Source organism: Emydura macquarii, unplaced genomic scaffold (genome assembly GCF_026122565.2).
Source record: "Emydura macquarii macquarii isolate MOO-44397 ecotype Brisbane River unplaced genomic scaffold, CSIRO-AGI_Emac_v2 contig_1253, whole genome shotgun sequence".
Lineage (NCBI taxonomy): Eukaryota > Metazoa > Chordata > Testudines > Chelidae > Emydura > Emydura macquarii.
This window is the reverse complement of record NW_027131390.1, coordinates 22,824,466-22,839,789: the sequence shown is the minus strand read 5'-3', so window position 1 is coordinate 22,839,789 and position 15,324 is coordinate 22,824,466. Positions and strand designations below refer to the sequence as shown.

The following is a 15,324-nucleotide window of genomic DNA, read 5'->3' as shown; positions in this document are numbered from 1 at the left end:
AGGGCCACAGATATAATTTTTACTACCCTGAAGGGTGACCAGCAGCAGTTCACCAGCAGTTCCCCTTCCCCACCCACACACCCACAGCCAGCTGGAAGGAATTCAGCGAGGAGGCTTTCCTGTCCCCCTGGCTGCTGTAGAGAAACTGCATGCATCCTGTAACACTGCGCGCTCCATCTGGGTCCCCGGGCAGTGGCTCCCTTCTGCAGCTGGGGGGATGGAACTTCAGTGCTCCCCTTGCTCTGGCTCCAGCAGGGACCCCAGAACTTTTGACGTGCTCCCTGCTACAGCCAGGGGGAGGGGAACACTGATCTCCCATCCCCTTGGCTGCAGCAAGGAGCCTGCACTGGTCTTTTAGCCCCACGGCAACACACTCCACCTGGGTCCTTAGGCAGCAGCTCCTTCCTGCAGCAAGCGGGAGGTGAGTGGCAGGCCACTTTAAAAGCCCCCACAGGCCACTTTTGGCCCCCAAGCCACAGGTTGAGAACCACTGATATAATGCCATTATACCACGGCCTGTTTTTTTAAAAAAAGCAAATAGAATGCTGGGACAGAAATTAACTGCAGCTACAGATGATTCCATGGAGTTCTCTCTCTAGGTCTTATTTTTCCACAGATATCTAAGAGTTTAGAGCCCACAGCTGACCTTAGCATTTTGGGATTGGCTTAGCTCAGCACCAGTCCCTCTGCTGTGGGATATGTTGGATCTCAGCTACTTGTGCATGGGGTCCCCTAGAACAATCAATATTGAGAAGAGATTGTGTTTCAGCCTCATGTCTCTCAAACTACAAGGGTGCAAAGTGGTGATTGTTAGATAACTGGAGAAAGACAGAAAATAACTTAAGTAGGATCCAGAGTAACCCATGACATTAGTGCAACCTGTCCGCTCAGAGCTCTGCCACTGGGCTCCAGACTTAGAGATGCTGAGCAGCAACATAAATAAATTCAATACAATTCACTAACCTAAAAACTGTGCCTTATTCTCATCTCTCCTTCCATTCTGACTCTATTTTCCTTCTTGTGTCTCATTTCCATACCTTGTTTGGTCCGTGTTTTTGTCTCCTCTTCTTCGGACAAGCAATATCTCCTCTCCAGTCCTCCCACTTTTGCCCCATTCTTTGTTGAGCTCGCCTGGTTGTCTCCCAGGTTATGTTGTCTCTCCCCCCCTTGCTGTTCTCTTTGCTCCCCATTGCTCAGGGGGGTCACCCTTGCTCCCCCTGCATTCCATTGTCTCCTCAACATCTTCCTTGTCCATTCAGTTCTAATGTCCATCATGGATACAGTGCTTTACAAACTTTAACTCATTACTTTGCTCAGTGCTGACCATGTCCTTGATACTGTACAATACATAAAGGTAAATATAGTCCCTGCCCTGCTGAGCTTGCAGTCTGACAGACAGGACAGACTTGGCCTTTTCTCAATTCTAATGAGTCACACATTAGGAAACAAGTAATAGCTGGCCCCTGTCCAGGCCTGCATATCAAACCGTCCCTCTGATATGCCATCCTGGATGGCTTACCAACAGCTCAAGAACAACATGGACCAAGCTGAGCACCTGACTTCTTTCCTCTCCCTTCTTTCTCCATGGTTGTTGATTGTACCAGCTTTCTCCCCATTGCTCATGTAAGCAATCTCAGTGACATCTTGGACACTACCCTCCTCTCCCCATCCATCCAGCAAGTAAGTGCATCTCTGAATCACTTCACCTGCTCCCTCTCATTCATCATATTGAATTTAAACTTCTCTCCACCTTCAGAACCTGCACAATTCAGCTGCAGCATCTATCTCAGCTCTCACCTCTTATCTTGGGAACCCTAGCCTTCTTTTCTCCATCAGCAATATCAACCTTTCAACGTCTATTTCCTTCACTCATTCCCACCTTCATGCTGCTCCCATACTTCCCCTCCCTATCTATTATTTCTCACTCTCTCCTCATTCAATCCCCCCTAAAGACTCACTTCTGTGATGCTCAAAGAAAATGAAGAACAGAATTAAGGGTTTAACAATGATCTAAGGGATCATTTCTGTTACCCCCAGAGCACATCTTAACATCAGTCTGTCTCTGGCTGGAAGGTCTCCAGGATAGGAACTGTCTTGTATGGTGACAAGCATGTTGTTGAAGCTTAACAAATATAATAAGCATTTTAGAAAAATACAGATTTAACAAAGTTTGGCAATTTCAGACCCAGGGAAGCATTTGTCAATGTGAACTTTTGTTCTGACTCACTGACAGAATGTACAGGTTACCAGGGTCCCCAAGGGGATCCCACAGCCCATTGGAACCCTTAGACTGTGGACCTCCTAAACCAGGCGGGTGAGTGGGCTTGGGTTAAATACAAGAAGGGATTTCAGAGTCCAAGCTGGGGGATTCCCTGACCTGAGGCACTGAGGCAGCTGAGCTTGGACTAGTAGTGGGAAGAAAAGCGATTTGAGCAGAAGCCAGGACAGAACGCTTTGGGGACATAAGAGCTGCCCTGTGCATGTTTTGTTTGTTTCCTTTTGTTGATTTGAAATGTACAGCCTGATAAGCTGCAGGAAAGAAAGGCAGCCAATGATTTTCAAGGTGTGTGTTGTTTCTGATTGAACTAGAATGATAAGAGGGAAACCCCAGAGAGGGTTTTTATGGTTTAACCTGGGCCACCTGTGAAGTCTCTTTCCAGCTGCTCTAGCTCCGGCCCTACCACACTCATTGAGCCGTGTAACTTGTATCATAGCATGTCCATTAATGACATGCAGCTTGGCATTTGGACAAGTGACATCTGGACAACAGGAAAACTGATTAAATAAAAAAAAAAATGCTCATATTGTGCAAAAAAAAACCCCAAAACAAAAAAACAAATAAACAAAAACCCACACCCTAAACAACCCCTCTCTAAAGTGAAACTCTTCCCACCTTGCACTCCATCAGTTCTAATAAGTGAAGTTTATAAATGGGGAAACTTGGCCAAGTCACTTACCCTCTGCAGTCCTGAGCCAGAGAGGTTGTCAGTAGCAGCACTGGGACAAGAACACAGAAATCCTATGCTCAGTGCAGATGAACATGATGCTGCCACATGTCACTGAGCAACCTCCTTGAGGCCACAGGCCACATTAGCTACTCAACAGAGAACATCTCAGCTGCCAGGAGGGAACTTGTGTTAGCTCCAGTATCAGATGTTCCTACTCTCCACAGCTATGAAGTGATGATCTAGGTTTCAGGATTATTCATACTGACAAGTCCTCTACAGCTGAAATGGGTTCATATCACTTTGTTTTCATGGCTCTCTCTGCTACAGAAAAGCTGAAGAAATTCTCCCCCCAATGTAAACCTGAGAATGACCTTGTCAGTTACAGAATCCTAATGTCAGAGGGGACTGATTTGCAGGGCCTATCAAGCTATAGGAGAAGTTTGGATTATTTTTGAACCATGTTTTTTCACCATATGCTTATCCAATGTGAGTTGCCAACAATTGAATTTGAGTCCATAAGTAGTTTCACATTATTCTCTGTCTTTCATTAAAGATTCGAATGTCTAAACATGCTATTCAAGTAGCCCCTCCTACCTTTTAGTGCTTCAGGAAAAAAAAAAAAAAGAGGAACCTAGGCATGAATCATTGCTGGCTTTGCAAACACAATTCAGTCTCCTCAGCCCATTTCTAGTTTTTATTGTGAAGCTATGTTTAGCATACTCAGTAAATGCCACCAACTCTAGAAGAACTCAGTTCCTTCTCTAGATCACTGATGTATTAACTACAATGACTGGGTTCCTAGCTATTAACCTCTCTCTGCTCTAAGAAGTAACCAGCCACAACATTTGTTTCCTACCACATAATTAGTTCTTAATCCACAACAGTACTTTGTCCCAAGGTTATTTATTCTCCCTAATAATCTTTTAAAGGACTTTGTGGTCTGAGTTAGTACTTGAAATAAAGCTTTTTGGAATAACTATTTGTTGAGGAAAATATAAATACAGGCCTTGTACATTTAGGAAAACAAATATTTAATTGTGTAATAACTGAGCTAGAGAAAACCTTGGTTTGTGTATCTCCCCTAAAAGAGGGCACCTCCACCTATAAGTATCATGAACAACATTGACTCAGTCTTAGCTTAAAAGGGGCAAGTACCACCTCCTGTGACTAAACCAACTTTATATTATGCCATCACAGCACTGAGCCTTCACCTTCTGAATTACAGCTGACCAAATGAGGAAAATCCAAAATTTGCTAAATATAGTTATGAATGAACATGCCAACTTCACTCAGCTGCTATTCACAGGAACACTAGCACAATAAAGCCCTGATCATGACTTGGACCTATCGACACATCCATCATATAGAGAGTTAATAGCTAATTTGCCAGCAATCAAGTGACCACAGGGTATTTGTGAAAGCACTCTGAGAAGTCTCACAAACTTTAGCACCAAATATGATTTTTCTGCTAATTTGTGCCAGAAAGTGCTTAACTTATTATTCAGTATGTGTTGTTCTATTTAAAAAAAGTTTCATTCATCCAATCCAAGGGTAGCAGTATTGCCATGTGACATAAGTGAGCCTTCAGCCACCACAGGTAAGTAGCAGCAAATAATTGGAGTAAAGAGCTTGTTCAAAAAAACCAAAAACCTACACCCATAAACTGAAAATTGTTGGTCCAAAATATTTGGCAAATTGTTATTAAAATGCTTAGGGGCAGATTCTTAGCTGGTGTAAATTGGCATAGTTCCATCAACTTTAATGGAGTTACACTGATTGACACCAGCAGAGAATCTGGTCCTTATATCTCATGGGTGCCCAGAGGCCCAGGCTAGGGCCTGTTATACTGGGTGCTCTACAAACACAGAGATAGATTCTCAGGGCAGGAACATATACCCTAAGATCACAGACTTGGAGACACTTATGCAACTGGTTAGCTTCACACACTGCGAGTAGTCCCACTGGCTGGGATTTAGATAGTAGATTCAACAGAATTTATGTCCTTCGTTCCCTTACCCTCTTCTGAAAAAAATCTCATCCACTGACTTCAATAGAGCTTCTCTGTGTATGATGTTACATACACATATACAAGTCTTTGCAGGGCCTAAGAATACAAGAAACATACCAAAAGTGGAGGGAAATGGCCAAATGTTAGACAGCCAAACATATATATACACACATTTGCATACATATACACACACATTTGCTTTTTTTGTTTGTCTGTCATTATGAACAAGAAGAGCAAGAGCCAATTATATGCCATTGCTGCTCAACCTAGCCATCACTAAGTGGTTTTATAAGAACCAAAGCAAGGAGACACTGTCAACCTGAAGTCTAGTCACAGTAAAAAACAAAACAAAACAAAACAAAACAAAACAAGCAGGTTAGAAGTTGTTTCAGACTGCCAGTGAATGGCCTCGTCACAGGCACCCCTCTGTGGTCTCATAACAGCCATGCAGGCAATCCCTCACCTCAGTCTCCCCTTTTAGTTCCTCAGTAAACTGAACTAAAAAAGAAATGTTTTTTTGAGTCCAGTCACAACAGCCCTACTGAGGGTGTGGTTTATTAACTTAGAGTTCAAATCAAAATACAAGCATCTTCCTTTCAGTTACATACAGCCTAAATAGCCCTGATCTGGTCAGACACCTTACCTTAGCAGGCTGCGCCCAGCCCTTCCTAGCTCAAGTAACTCTCCTGGTCTCAGGGTCTTCTCTAGAACTTTCTTTCTCACTCTTGATAGTTTCCTGAGCCTCCCTCTCTTCTCTGCAGCTTCCTGCTGCTCTTTGGAGGGGAAACATTTGATCTCTTTCAGGTGTGCTTCTTCACGACTCTCAGTCGGCTAGTCCCAGGTCTCCAGCCTGCAAAGGGGCAAGCTACCGGTGACACAGACACTACACTTGGCTTTGCATCCCCCTGACAATTTTTGTGGGTTTACAATTGCACTTTTCCTTCCTTCCTTCCCTCCCTCCTTGCTGTGAAATAGACCAACCCACCCAACCAACCAGGGGAAATGGATTAACTGAACATACAGGGTGGACAGCGAAGCTGACTCTACACAACATGCTGCCAAATACACCGAGCCAATAAAATAGAGAAAAGTATTCTCCTGATCTAATCTGTTAAACCAGAGTGCTCTTGTTAGTTGGAACAGTAGCAAGTAAATCATTTTTAGACAGAGTATGACTTTAAAGTTGATGGTGACTCTCTATAAATAACAAAGTTGTTTGCAGAAATCAGGATAAGTTTATGAATGACTCCTAAACAAAAAAAGGTCTAAATTTGTTCTGAATATTTTTGTAATGAATAATCTAAACAGCTTTATTCCTTATATAGAGACCCCACCATAATAAGTAATGTCCTTCTTCTGGGTCTGCCTGTGTGATTTTTGTCTAATCTTTGCCTGTCTTTTACATTGGAAGCTCCTTGGGACAGGATCTGTATCTTGTAAGGTATTGAACACACTGATACTCAGAAAACACTTAATAATCTATACCACTTCCTACAACACCTGTCTTTTTCTTAGCCAAGTACTGACCAGGCCCTACTCCCCTCAGCTTGTGCAGCCTGAGGAGGGATAGTTGCAGCTGATTTATTAAGAAACTGTAACTAGACTTGTATGTACCTACTTCCCTTCAAACAAACCAGCAAGTAGTCAAGCACTCACCACAGACCCCTGGCCTTTTAAACCATCCCATCTCTTACAGTGCCCAGTAGGGCTAGAAAGGCTGGGCTGCAGGAAGGAAAAACACAGGAGAGACAGATCTTGGGGGTTGGGGTTTACCTGTGAATCTCAAGAGGAGAGTGTTTGCTAGCAGACTTTACACTAGCTAGAGCATCCTAGGTTTCATTGTTCTGTTAGCATGCACCTTTCTCCCTGGCAAGTTTCAATTGAATCCTATTCTACAGTTCAGAGCTCTGTTCTTCTGAGAAGGCTCCTTTTGGGCTATACAATCAGATTGGGCCCCAGCACCTGACATAGGGCTTGTCTACACAGGTGTGTGTGTGTTAAACTGGATTAATTTGTTATACATTATTTAACTCAACAGTACTTAAGCCATGGTAATAGCACGCACACATACAGGACGTTGTGCCTTTTTTCAATTCACATCATGAATACACATGGCAGTGTCTTGCTGTGTACTAAGTGCAGGACATCTCTCAGAAGGTATTCCTTGCTCCTTTGCTGCTTAGCAGTGGGCATTTGAGGATTTTCTGCATTGGGGAAAGCCAGATGGGATTTTTGAAAAATTTTGAACCTATGTTGCCAGTGTCTTTGCCCATGCTTAACTTTCTTGATTTGTGAATGGCTCTGGGGATCAGATGGGAGATAGTTGTCCAGATGCCTAAAGTGAAGCTACAGTGTGTGTGCCCAGAGGCAAAAACTTAGGGGTGCCATGAGGTTAGGCACCTACCGGGTTAGGTGACAGCTGAGTGGGAGTTTGTGAATCATCTTGGTGCTTAACTATGGGATTTAGGAGCCTTCATGGTTCACATCCGAGGTGCCTATGGCTGACAGCAGTTTTCAGAATGGTCAGGGCACCCTGGAAGCTAGTTCCTCCCACCAGCTGTGAGATTAAGTTGCCTGGGGGGACCCTCTCCCTACCTCTGTTGCTTTTGTGACCAGACAAGAAGAAAATGAAACAAAAGAATAGAAGGAATAAAGTGAAACTCCTAATGCTGCTTTTCTCTGCCCCTGCTGCCCCCTTCTCCCATCAGACTGTGTTTCTGATGCTTTTTCTAAACCCCACTGCCTCTTCCGGCACCTTGACCTTTACCCTCTGATTGAAGTGAAACGGGCAGTTTTCACAGAATTCATCCGATTTTGTCCACTTTCGGTGGATACAGAGACATTACACCCTCCACAGCTGTCAGCGCAGCACCTTTCATCAGTGTTCAAGTCACTAAAAGAAAAACTAAAACAACAACCAATCCTGAGTTGTATCATTTTAGGGTGAGCCCCTCTGGGGTTCCATGCTTCTGTCATCCCCACTTTGGGTCTGCATCATTCTCTCCAGAGTCCCTCAACCCAGGGAAGGACAGGGGAAATATGTCTCAAAGATTCCTCTCACCCCATCTCACAAAAGTTGTCTGCAAAGTCCTGCTCTCATCCCCTACTGATCTGGAGAAAGACAAGGGAAGTCATAATAATTTGCAGGAAGCCTTTTCTTCTGGTGACAAAAGCATTTCCCAGTAAGGATTAATGTTCCTTCTCGTTGCGTATTTACTCAGTTCAGGAAAACTTGTATTCAAAGAACTCACCAAATGAGAAATGTGTTACTTGAACCTCCCAAATCTTAATGACCAGGGCCCTTTTATGCAGGATTTTTGCAGCAGCCACAGATTTTCCAATCTGATTTTGCTGCATTTTCCTTTCATTCTCAATTTTTCGCTCTTTTTATCATTAAAAAAATCAAAAACAAACAAAAAAATAAACAAAAATTTTGCTGGAAAAAACTCTGAAATATTGCTTAAATGCAAATATTCTCTGATCAGTATATAGCCAGAAGTTGTATTTTCAAATACAATAGTATTCAGCATTTGTACAGTAATTTACAAATTTAAGTTACTTTACGAACATTAATAGTTTGAATTTTCAGACATGTTGAGTAACCACAACCTCAGCTGAAGACAGTGAGAGCTGCAGGTGCTCAGAACCTTTGAAAATCAGGTCATAACTCACTAATCACCACGACAGGTGATGAATTAGGTATTATCTTCTTTTTGCAAATGGAGAACTGCAGTGCCACTTTCCAAATATATCTTGTCAGACTTCTAAAACTGATGTTATTTGGTGATATAAATAATCATAGTAAATACTTGACAATCTAGCAAATTACTTGATATATTTATTATCACTACCTCGACCCCTATATTTTAAAAGTATATTTTCTAAACTCCCAGGCCAAACCCAGCACCATGGTATCTGAGTAGCCATTTATGTATGGAACTAAGTGTTTAGACTCAGTGATATCAGTTTTTCATCAAAGCCCCCAACTCACTAATTTATTTCGTACTTTCATTTGTTTATCTATGAAAGCTCTAATTTTGTTGAGTTTACGTGCTTTGTTGAACTGATGTCTAAACCATATACAAAGTTCCCTCTCTATATCACTCCCCCTGATATACATCTCCTGCACTTTGGATCCTCACACCTCTGAATTCCTCTATGATAGTTACACACATAGGGTGTCTGACTTTCCTATAGGCTTTGTATCCTAAAGGATGCCAGCATGCTTTTAAAATTATACACACAGGAAGTATATACATCTCTGCCACTACCTACTTATCCATACCTGTGGCTTATTGAGTCATCCCACCAACAAAGCTGGCCCATTTGTCCCCTTCCCCCACAAATGCCTTTGTGCTTTCTTCCGCTCTGCCCCTTACATATGGAACACAAGACCCACACTAGCTCCATAAAGCCACTACCTTTTCTCTCCTTAAGATCCAATTCTTCTGTGACACCTATGGAAAACTGCCAGTTGAAAATGACCAGGTAGATGGCCACTGGGGATTGCTGATATCTGTTTTATTTGTTCATTTTAAAAGATTCAGTACCATCAAGTTGTGACTGTAGCTAGTCTATGCAGCCATGTATCCTTATCACTATTACCCCTCTCCTTCCTCCCCTAATCCCTTCTTTTGTTTTTTATACTTGTTTATTCCGTGATCTTGTCTTAATCTAGATTCTGAGCCTTTGGGGGGCAGAAATCATCTCTTTCTACAGGTTTGTAGAGTGCCAAACACAATGGGGCCCTGCACCTGACTAGGGCTTTGGGGTGCTACTGTAATACAAATAATAAATGGCAATACTGAATTACTTAATCACTACTGAAATGTAGTCATTTTCCAGTGGAATGTAACCACAATTTAAAAGAGCAGAGCAGCAATACAAAACAATTTAGTGTAAGCAGAACACCATATACCTTTGAAACTGCAGGAGGAATTTAGGTAGGCAGAATGTAATTACCCAAGTTGGAATTTTCCCAGGACACCAGGGCTAACATGTTTCCAAAAAGGTTCATTACAAAGACATTACAAAAACTTTCATGAAGTGTTCAGAATCTCAGTTTTACATCACTTCTGACAGATGGTACCTACAGGAGCAACTCCATGCCCCCAGCACCATACTAAAGTGTTAGTTCAGTACTTCCTTTGAGGGAAGAACACCACTTAATGCGTCACTAGTACCATTAGTGCAGCTCTGAGTTTTCCTTAGAGGTCTCTCATAAAAGTGTTGACCAAGAGCAACCCTGTTCAGTTTGTGAGTTTTGACACAATTGTTCTCTTAGATGATGTGACACACAGAACACCAAGAACTTGCTCTGAGAAAAGGTATCAGGTATAATTAAAAAGACAGTTACATTTCCTGGACATAACAGCCAAAGGGAGATTGCACAGGTGAATTTAGGAAATCTCATCAGAAACACTCAAGAGCTATTGCACATGCTGAAGTTCAAAAAGCCATGCCAAGGGGATTAAGCCTTTATGTCACTTCCATGAGAAATGATTGAAGAGTTTAATGTAATTTACAAGGAATCTGGATAGACATAGGCATACATTAAAAACATATGTGACTACAGTGGGCTGGGAGGTTTGTTCCAGTTGGTGCTGAGGGAAGGCAACTCTTATGCTTCTTGAACATGAAGCAATCACCCGCAGCCTTGGGCATGAATTCCTTTCCACAAGTGATACAGCATTGCACAATTAGCTAAGTGCATTGTGGGTATTTTTGTCTTCCTTTGAAATATTGGACACTGCATGTAACTGCCCTGGGCAGGATAAGGGCCTATAAGGATTAATGTTCCTAGGTACAAAAATATATTTGGTCATGGTTATTATTTCTCTGTATTATAGTAGCACTCATACTGTGCTAGGCACTGTCCATACACACACCAGTAAGCCCAGGCCCAGCCTCTAGAACTCTCAGTCTTTGATCTACACAAGTCAAGTGGAATTCCCCCTGTGCCAGTCTATTTACTGCAGGACACTCTGCTCCAGCCCTGCATCAAGCCTCAGAGTCAGGGGGAAGTAAATTCACTTTTCTTACCCTCCCCCATGGATCACCACCCAGCATGGGCCTCAAAAGTAGCCACACTGGTGTCTTTCTTCTCCCATCACCATCACCTGATAGGGATAGCTCACCATGGAGAAGCTAGGAGAACTGTCAGCCCAGCTCAGGGAGGAAGGTGTGTGCTGATGAAGGACAAGGACCCAGGGGTCTGCTAGGAATGTAATCTGTGACAACCAGACCTGCCTGCGAGTGACTTGTCCGGAGTGGGGGGTGTCTGTACAGTCAGATGGGAAATGCACACTGCTCATAACACTGAATGCACGGCCCAGCAAGAGGCTGGAGGCTTAGCACTAGCAGCTCCAGGGACCTCTTCTAGCAAGGGGGAAAGTGATTTGCAGAAATAGGTGCTTAGGAGTAAACAGTCCAGAAAGGTTCAAAGGCCTCGCCTCTGCTCACTCCTAACTCCCTGATCGCCCAGCCACTTTCCCCGGGACACCAGTATGCCAGGGACAATGGCTGGCAAACGTCTCCGACTAGCTGTCTGCAGCTCTGCCTCCCTGCAGACGGGCAATCCGAGCGAGCTCGGCGGGAGGGGAGACCATCGTTCTCTTGGGTCAGCTCAGGTCGCCACTTCATTTCAAATACCTTTGCCTAATTATCCACCGGCGGCGCACCCCTCCCCCCGCTGTGCAGGAGCGACGCCGATTTACAGCCAGCCGGAGGCAGCAGCAACCAACGGGCTCCCACACCAGCTCCGTGTGCGAGTTCTAGTCACTAGCCCAAAGTGTGGGCTGCGGGCACGCGTGTGTGGGGGGGAGCGCACTTTCCCAGACTCTGCTCCACTGATTTCCGGGTATCTCTATGGGACTGAACTTCTGCAGCACCTGGACTCACTTGCCCTGAGGAATCTTCTCCGGGGTGGCATCCCCCAGGCTATCTGCCCCTTCCAGCCTTCTTTGGGGGATTAGGCTTGGAAAACCCAGGTAGCCCAGGGGAAGGCCACTGGCTTTCATATCAGGAAGAAAGGGGTCTGCCTTCTGCCAGGCTGTGCTGGGTGAGAGGAAAGAGAGCATGGGGGACCCTCCAAAGACCCACCCAGTGCTGGAGTCAGAACCTCAGAGGGCTTTTATTTGTATTTTTTACCAGACTGAACGGTTTCATTCCCTTTTTCTCCTCCTCCTCTTCCTCCTGCTGCTGTGACTTTTGCCTGTATATTATCACACTGCAGGGCTGCAGGGCTCCAGCACATCCAAAGAGGCCATATCAGCATTAACCAATTCTTGGGAAATCAAAAAAGTCCAAGCAGCCAACAGACAGAACAAAGGAGCAACAAAGGAGATGGGGGAAGGGAGACTGGAACCCAGGAAAATGGTGTGATTTGCCTTAAGCTACTTTTCTTCTAGTGTGGTTTGGCAGGGGCTCGGAGGCCCCCCCGTGCTTCCCCCTCCTACCTTGCAGTCTCTTATGCAGGATCTAACTGAATACTCTTCTGATTGCAAGTATTTCTCCAGCAAGAGGTCAAACTCCTCATATTTTTCCTGAGCGTGTTGGTCCAGCCTCTGATAAGCCTGGACGCAGCTGCTACACGCCTCCCCGTCCAGAGCACCGGCCGCAGCAGCCACGAAATCCACCATCAGGTTGTCCAAACTGCAATCCAAGCTGTCTGGGCCGGTCATGCCCAGCAGCAGGTCCCAGATCGTGTAAGTATCACAAAAAGAGAGGTTGAAGTTCCTAAAATAAGCCTTTAAGAAGTTTGTTTTGGAGGAGGAAGAAACAAAAAAAGAGGCCGATGAAGAGGAGGAGGAGGAGGAGGAGGGGGTGGCCTTAAGGGTACAGAAGGGAAAGAGCCCAAGAGTCGCTGCAAGGAATACAATTTGGTGCAAGCTGAGTCCAGATCGAAATGACCCCGGGCACCAGTGCAATGTGGGATCGGAGCAGCAAATTTGGTCAAATTGCTTAAAAAAATCTCACACTTCCCCTCCTGTGACTGTTGATCCCCTGTCAGTAGGAAATGTGGCTGGAAGGCGCGCTGGCTTGCGTCCCCCCAAGGCGTCTGCATGGCTAAGCTCCTATCCTTGGATCTGAGCTTGGCTCCAGCACAGAGCCACAGATGATCAGAGAGGAGGACAGTGAAAAATAGAAGGGATGCCAGAGACATTCGCCATTTCTGTGCCCTCTCGGAATCAGCGCAGGGTTTGTCGTTTTGTCTTGGTGCACAACAAATTTTTAACACAGCGTCATCTTCTCTTGGATACATCCAAGCCCCCCTGATCATATTTTAGGGGCGGAGTGGGGGGGCTACTGCGGTCTCCGGTGTGATTCTCTTTGCTCCTCTCCTCTTATAGACTCCCCCCAACAATGTCACCTACCTCCTCTGAAGCATGGTGTGATGATGGGCATCATTCTCATGGCTAGAAACAAGGAAGTGCCTTCCCCTCCTCCACCACCTCCACCTCCTCCTGGGCTGCTAAATGCTACCACCAGCCATTGCATGTTGCTGCGGGAGGAAAAATCAGCGCCACGGTCCACAACATGTCAAGGCTGCTGTTCGCCAAAGCCAGTCCGTGCAGCGAGCCCCTCAGCCCCGAGCGGAGCCAGGCAGAAGCATACTCCTTTCTCCCCACAGTCAGCGCTTGGCCCTCCTCATCCTGCCGGGGTGGCTCCTCGCCTCTCCTCTCTCCTGCCTGCCTCTGCTCTCCCCTGCACACACAATCACTCTGCTTTCCTCTTTCTTTTTTGGTGGGCAACGTTTTTCCCGTTCCTGATCATCCTGGATCGGTGTCTCCTGTTTTCCATCCCCCCCCTCAATCTGTCGCCATCTTCAGCTGTACAGAGAACACCTTGAGAAATTGATCGGGGGGAGGGGGAGAGGGAGCGCGGGGGGGGGGGGGGGAGCGGAGGGGCGGCGCGTGCGCGTGCGCGCTCCTCATCCCCTCTTCAGCAAGCCTGCAATTTGTCTTGTGCCTCCCCCTCCCCCCCCCCCCCCCCAGCCTCTCCATTCACTCCAGGGAGCCGTTCATTCATCGGATCCGAGCTTCCGAGCGTTCATTCAGGCGCCTCCCTCCCCGCCGCCCAGCCCCGGAGCTCGCGCACACACCGCGCGGGGATCAGGCACGCAGGCACCTTCGGCCCGGGGCTGCTCCCTGCTGCAAGTGGCGGGTGCCGCGGGCGGGCGCGCGGCGCAGCCTCTGGCGGTCCCCGCGGTTCCTCTGGGGGTGGGGGGTGGGGAAGGTCTCTGGGCGGGTGCCGCCGCGCCAGCTTGTCCCGCGGCTCTGGGATCCTGGCTGCTCTCCTCCTGCGCGCCCGGCCAGCCCTGCCGCCCGCCCTGCCGCCCGCCCGGCCTTGGCTCGGAGAGCTGGAGGAAGAAGTTGCCTTGATTCGGGAGGCAGGCAGAGCACGCGGGCATTGCTTCGGCGCTGGGCTGGCTCTGCAGCGGCGCGGCGCGGCGCGGAGCAGCGCGGGGCGGGCGGGCGGGCTGCGGAGCTGAGCTCTCGGGGGAAGACGCAGGGTGGCTGGAGGGCCCTGGCGGAGCAGGCCACCTAGGGGCTAGCAGGTGCCGTGGTGCTGAAGGACAGCTCCTGCCACGGCTCAGCCAGACCAAGACGGGGACGGAGGGCCCCGCGGCGCCTTCCCTGGCGTAGGGGGATGCAGGCTGCAGCCTTCCCGTCGGTAGGATCCCCCCGCCGCCCTGCCTGCACCGCCTGCCAGGGCGCTAACGATTTGCTTGTGCACCAGTGTGGAAGCGCAGGCACACCGACTGGCTCTGGACAAGCCCGGTTCCGTGTGCTTTGGCAGTACACAGCGGTTTAGAGAGCGAGGGGAACCCCCCCGGGGAGCCACGACTTAAAAGAAATTGACGAGAGCTGAGAAGGCGGGACAGGACCTGAACTTGAAGATCTAAGCTCCGGTCCTTTCCAGTGTTGGAGCGAGTTGCAGAGAGCAGCAGCAGCGCGTCTGCCTGATTCACAGAGACCCCCCGCGCGCGGGTCAGAGGAGCGCAGGGAGCCGGGCGGGCTCCGGTTCTTTAGCCGTCTCCGCCTTTCCGCAGGGCAGCTCCCTCCATGCTGCCCTTCTGTGAACCCCTTGAACCTCCGGAGAAGCCCCAGCCGGCTGCTGGGCTCTTTCCGGGCCTGGCAAAGTGCCCCGTGTAATGCCTGGCCTGGAGGCAGCTGTTCTATAAAGACAGGCTAACGGGGTCCCTCTGCTCCCCCGGGTCCGCTCCACCGGGCCTTGCTGTGCGCGTTGGCTGGACCGCCGCGGTTAGAGATGAGCGCCAGGACGAGCCAGGTGCGGCTTCGTTTATTACTGGAGCAGGAGGGACTCATCCCATTGTATATTCCCATGTAACCGGCCCTGAGACGC

At 47.3% G+C, this 15,324-nt stretch overlaps 1 protein-coding gene and 1 long non-coding RNA gene across 3 annotated transcripts in view; both read right to left on the bottom strand.

Annotated features, from left to right (window-relative positions):
* The window catches only part of LOC137153959 (uncharacterized), a 33,793-nt gene extending 26,915 nt beyond the window's left edge, over nt 1–6,878 (bottom strand). For both annotated transcript variants that reach the window (XR_010919979.1, XR_010919978.1), the window contains exons 1-2: nt 6,730–6,878; nt 5,600–5,806 (exon numbers count right to left, since the gene is read on the bottom strand). This is a non-coding gene — a long non-coding RNA (uncharacterized lncRNA). The remainder of the gene's footprint in view (nt 1–5,599; nt 5,807–6,729) is intronic.
* The window catches only part of NALF2 (NALCN channel auxiliary factor 2), a 67,442-nt gene extending 54,205 nt beyond the window's left edge, over nt 1–13,237 (bottom strand). Inside the window, 2 exon segments of the mRNA XM_067549735.1 lie at nt 12,414–12,776; nt 12,779–13,237. Coding sequence (XP_067405836.1) covers nt 12,414–12,776; nt 12,779–13,237 — 822 coding nt within the window.
* Between the last annotated feature and the right edge of the window lie 2,087 nt (nt 13,238–15,324).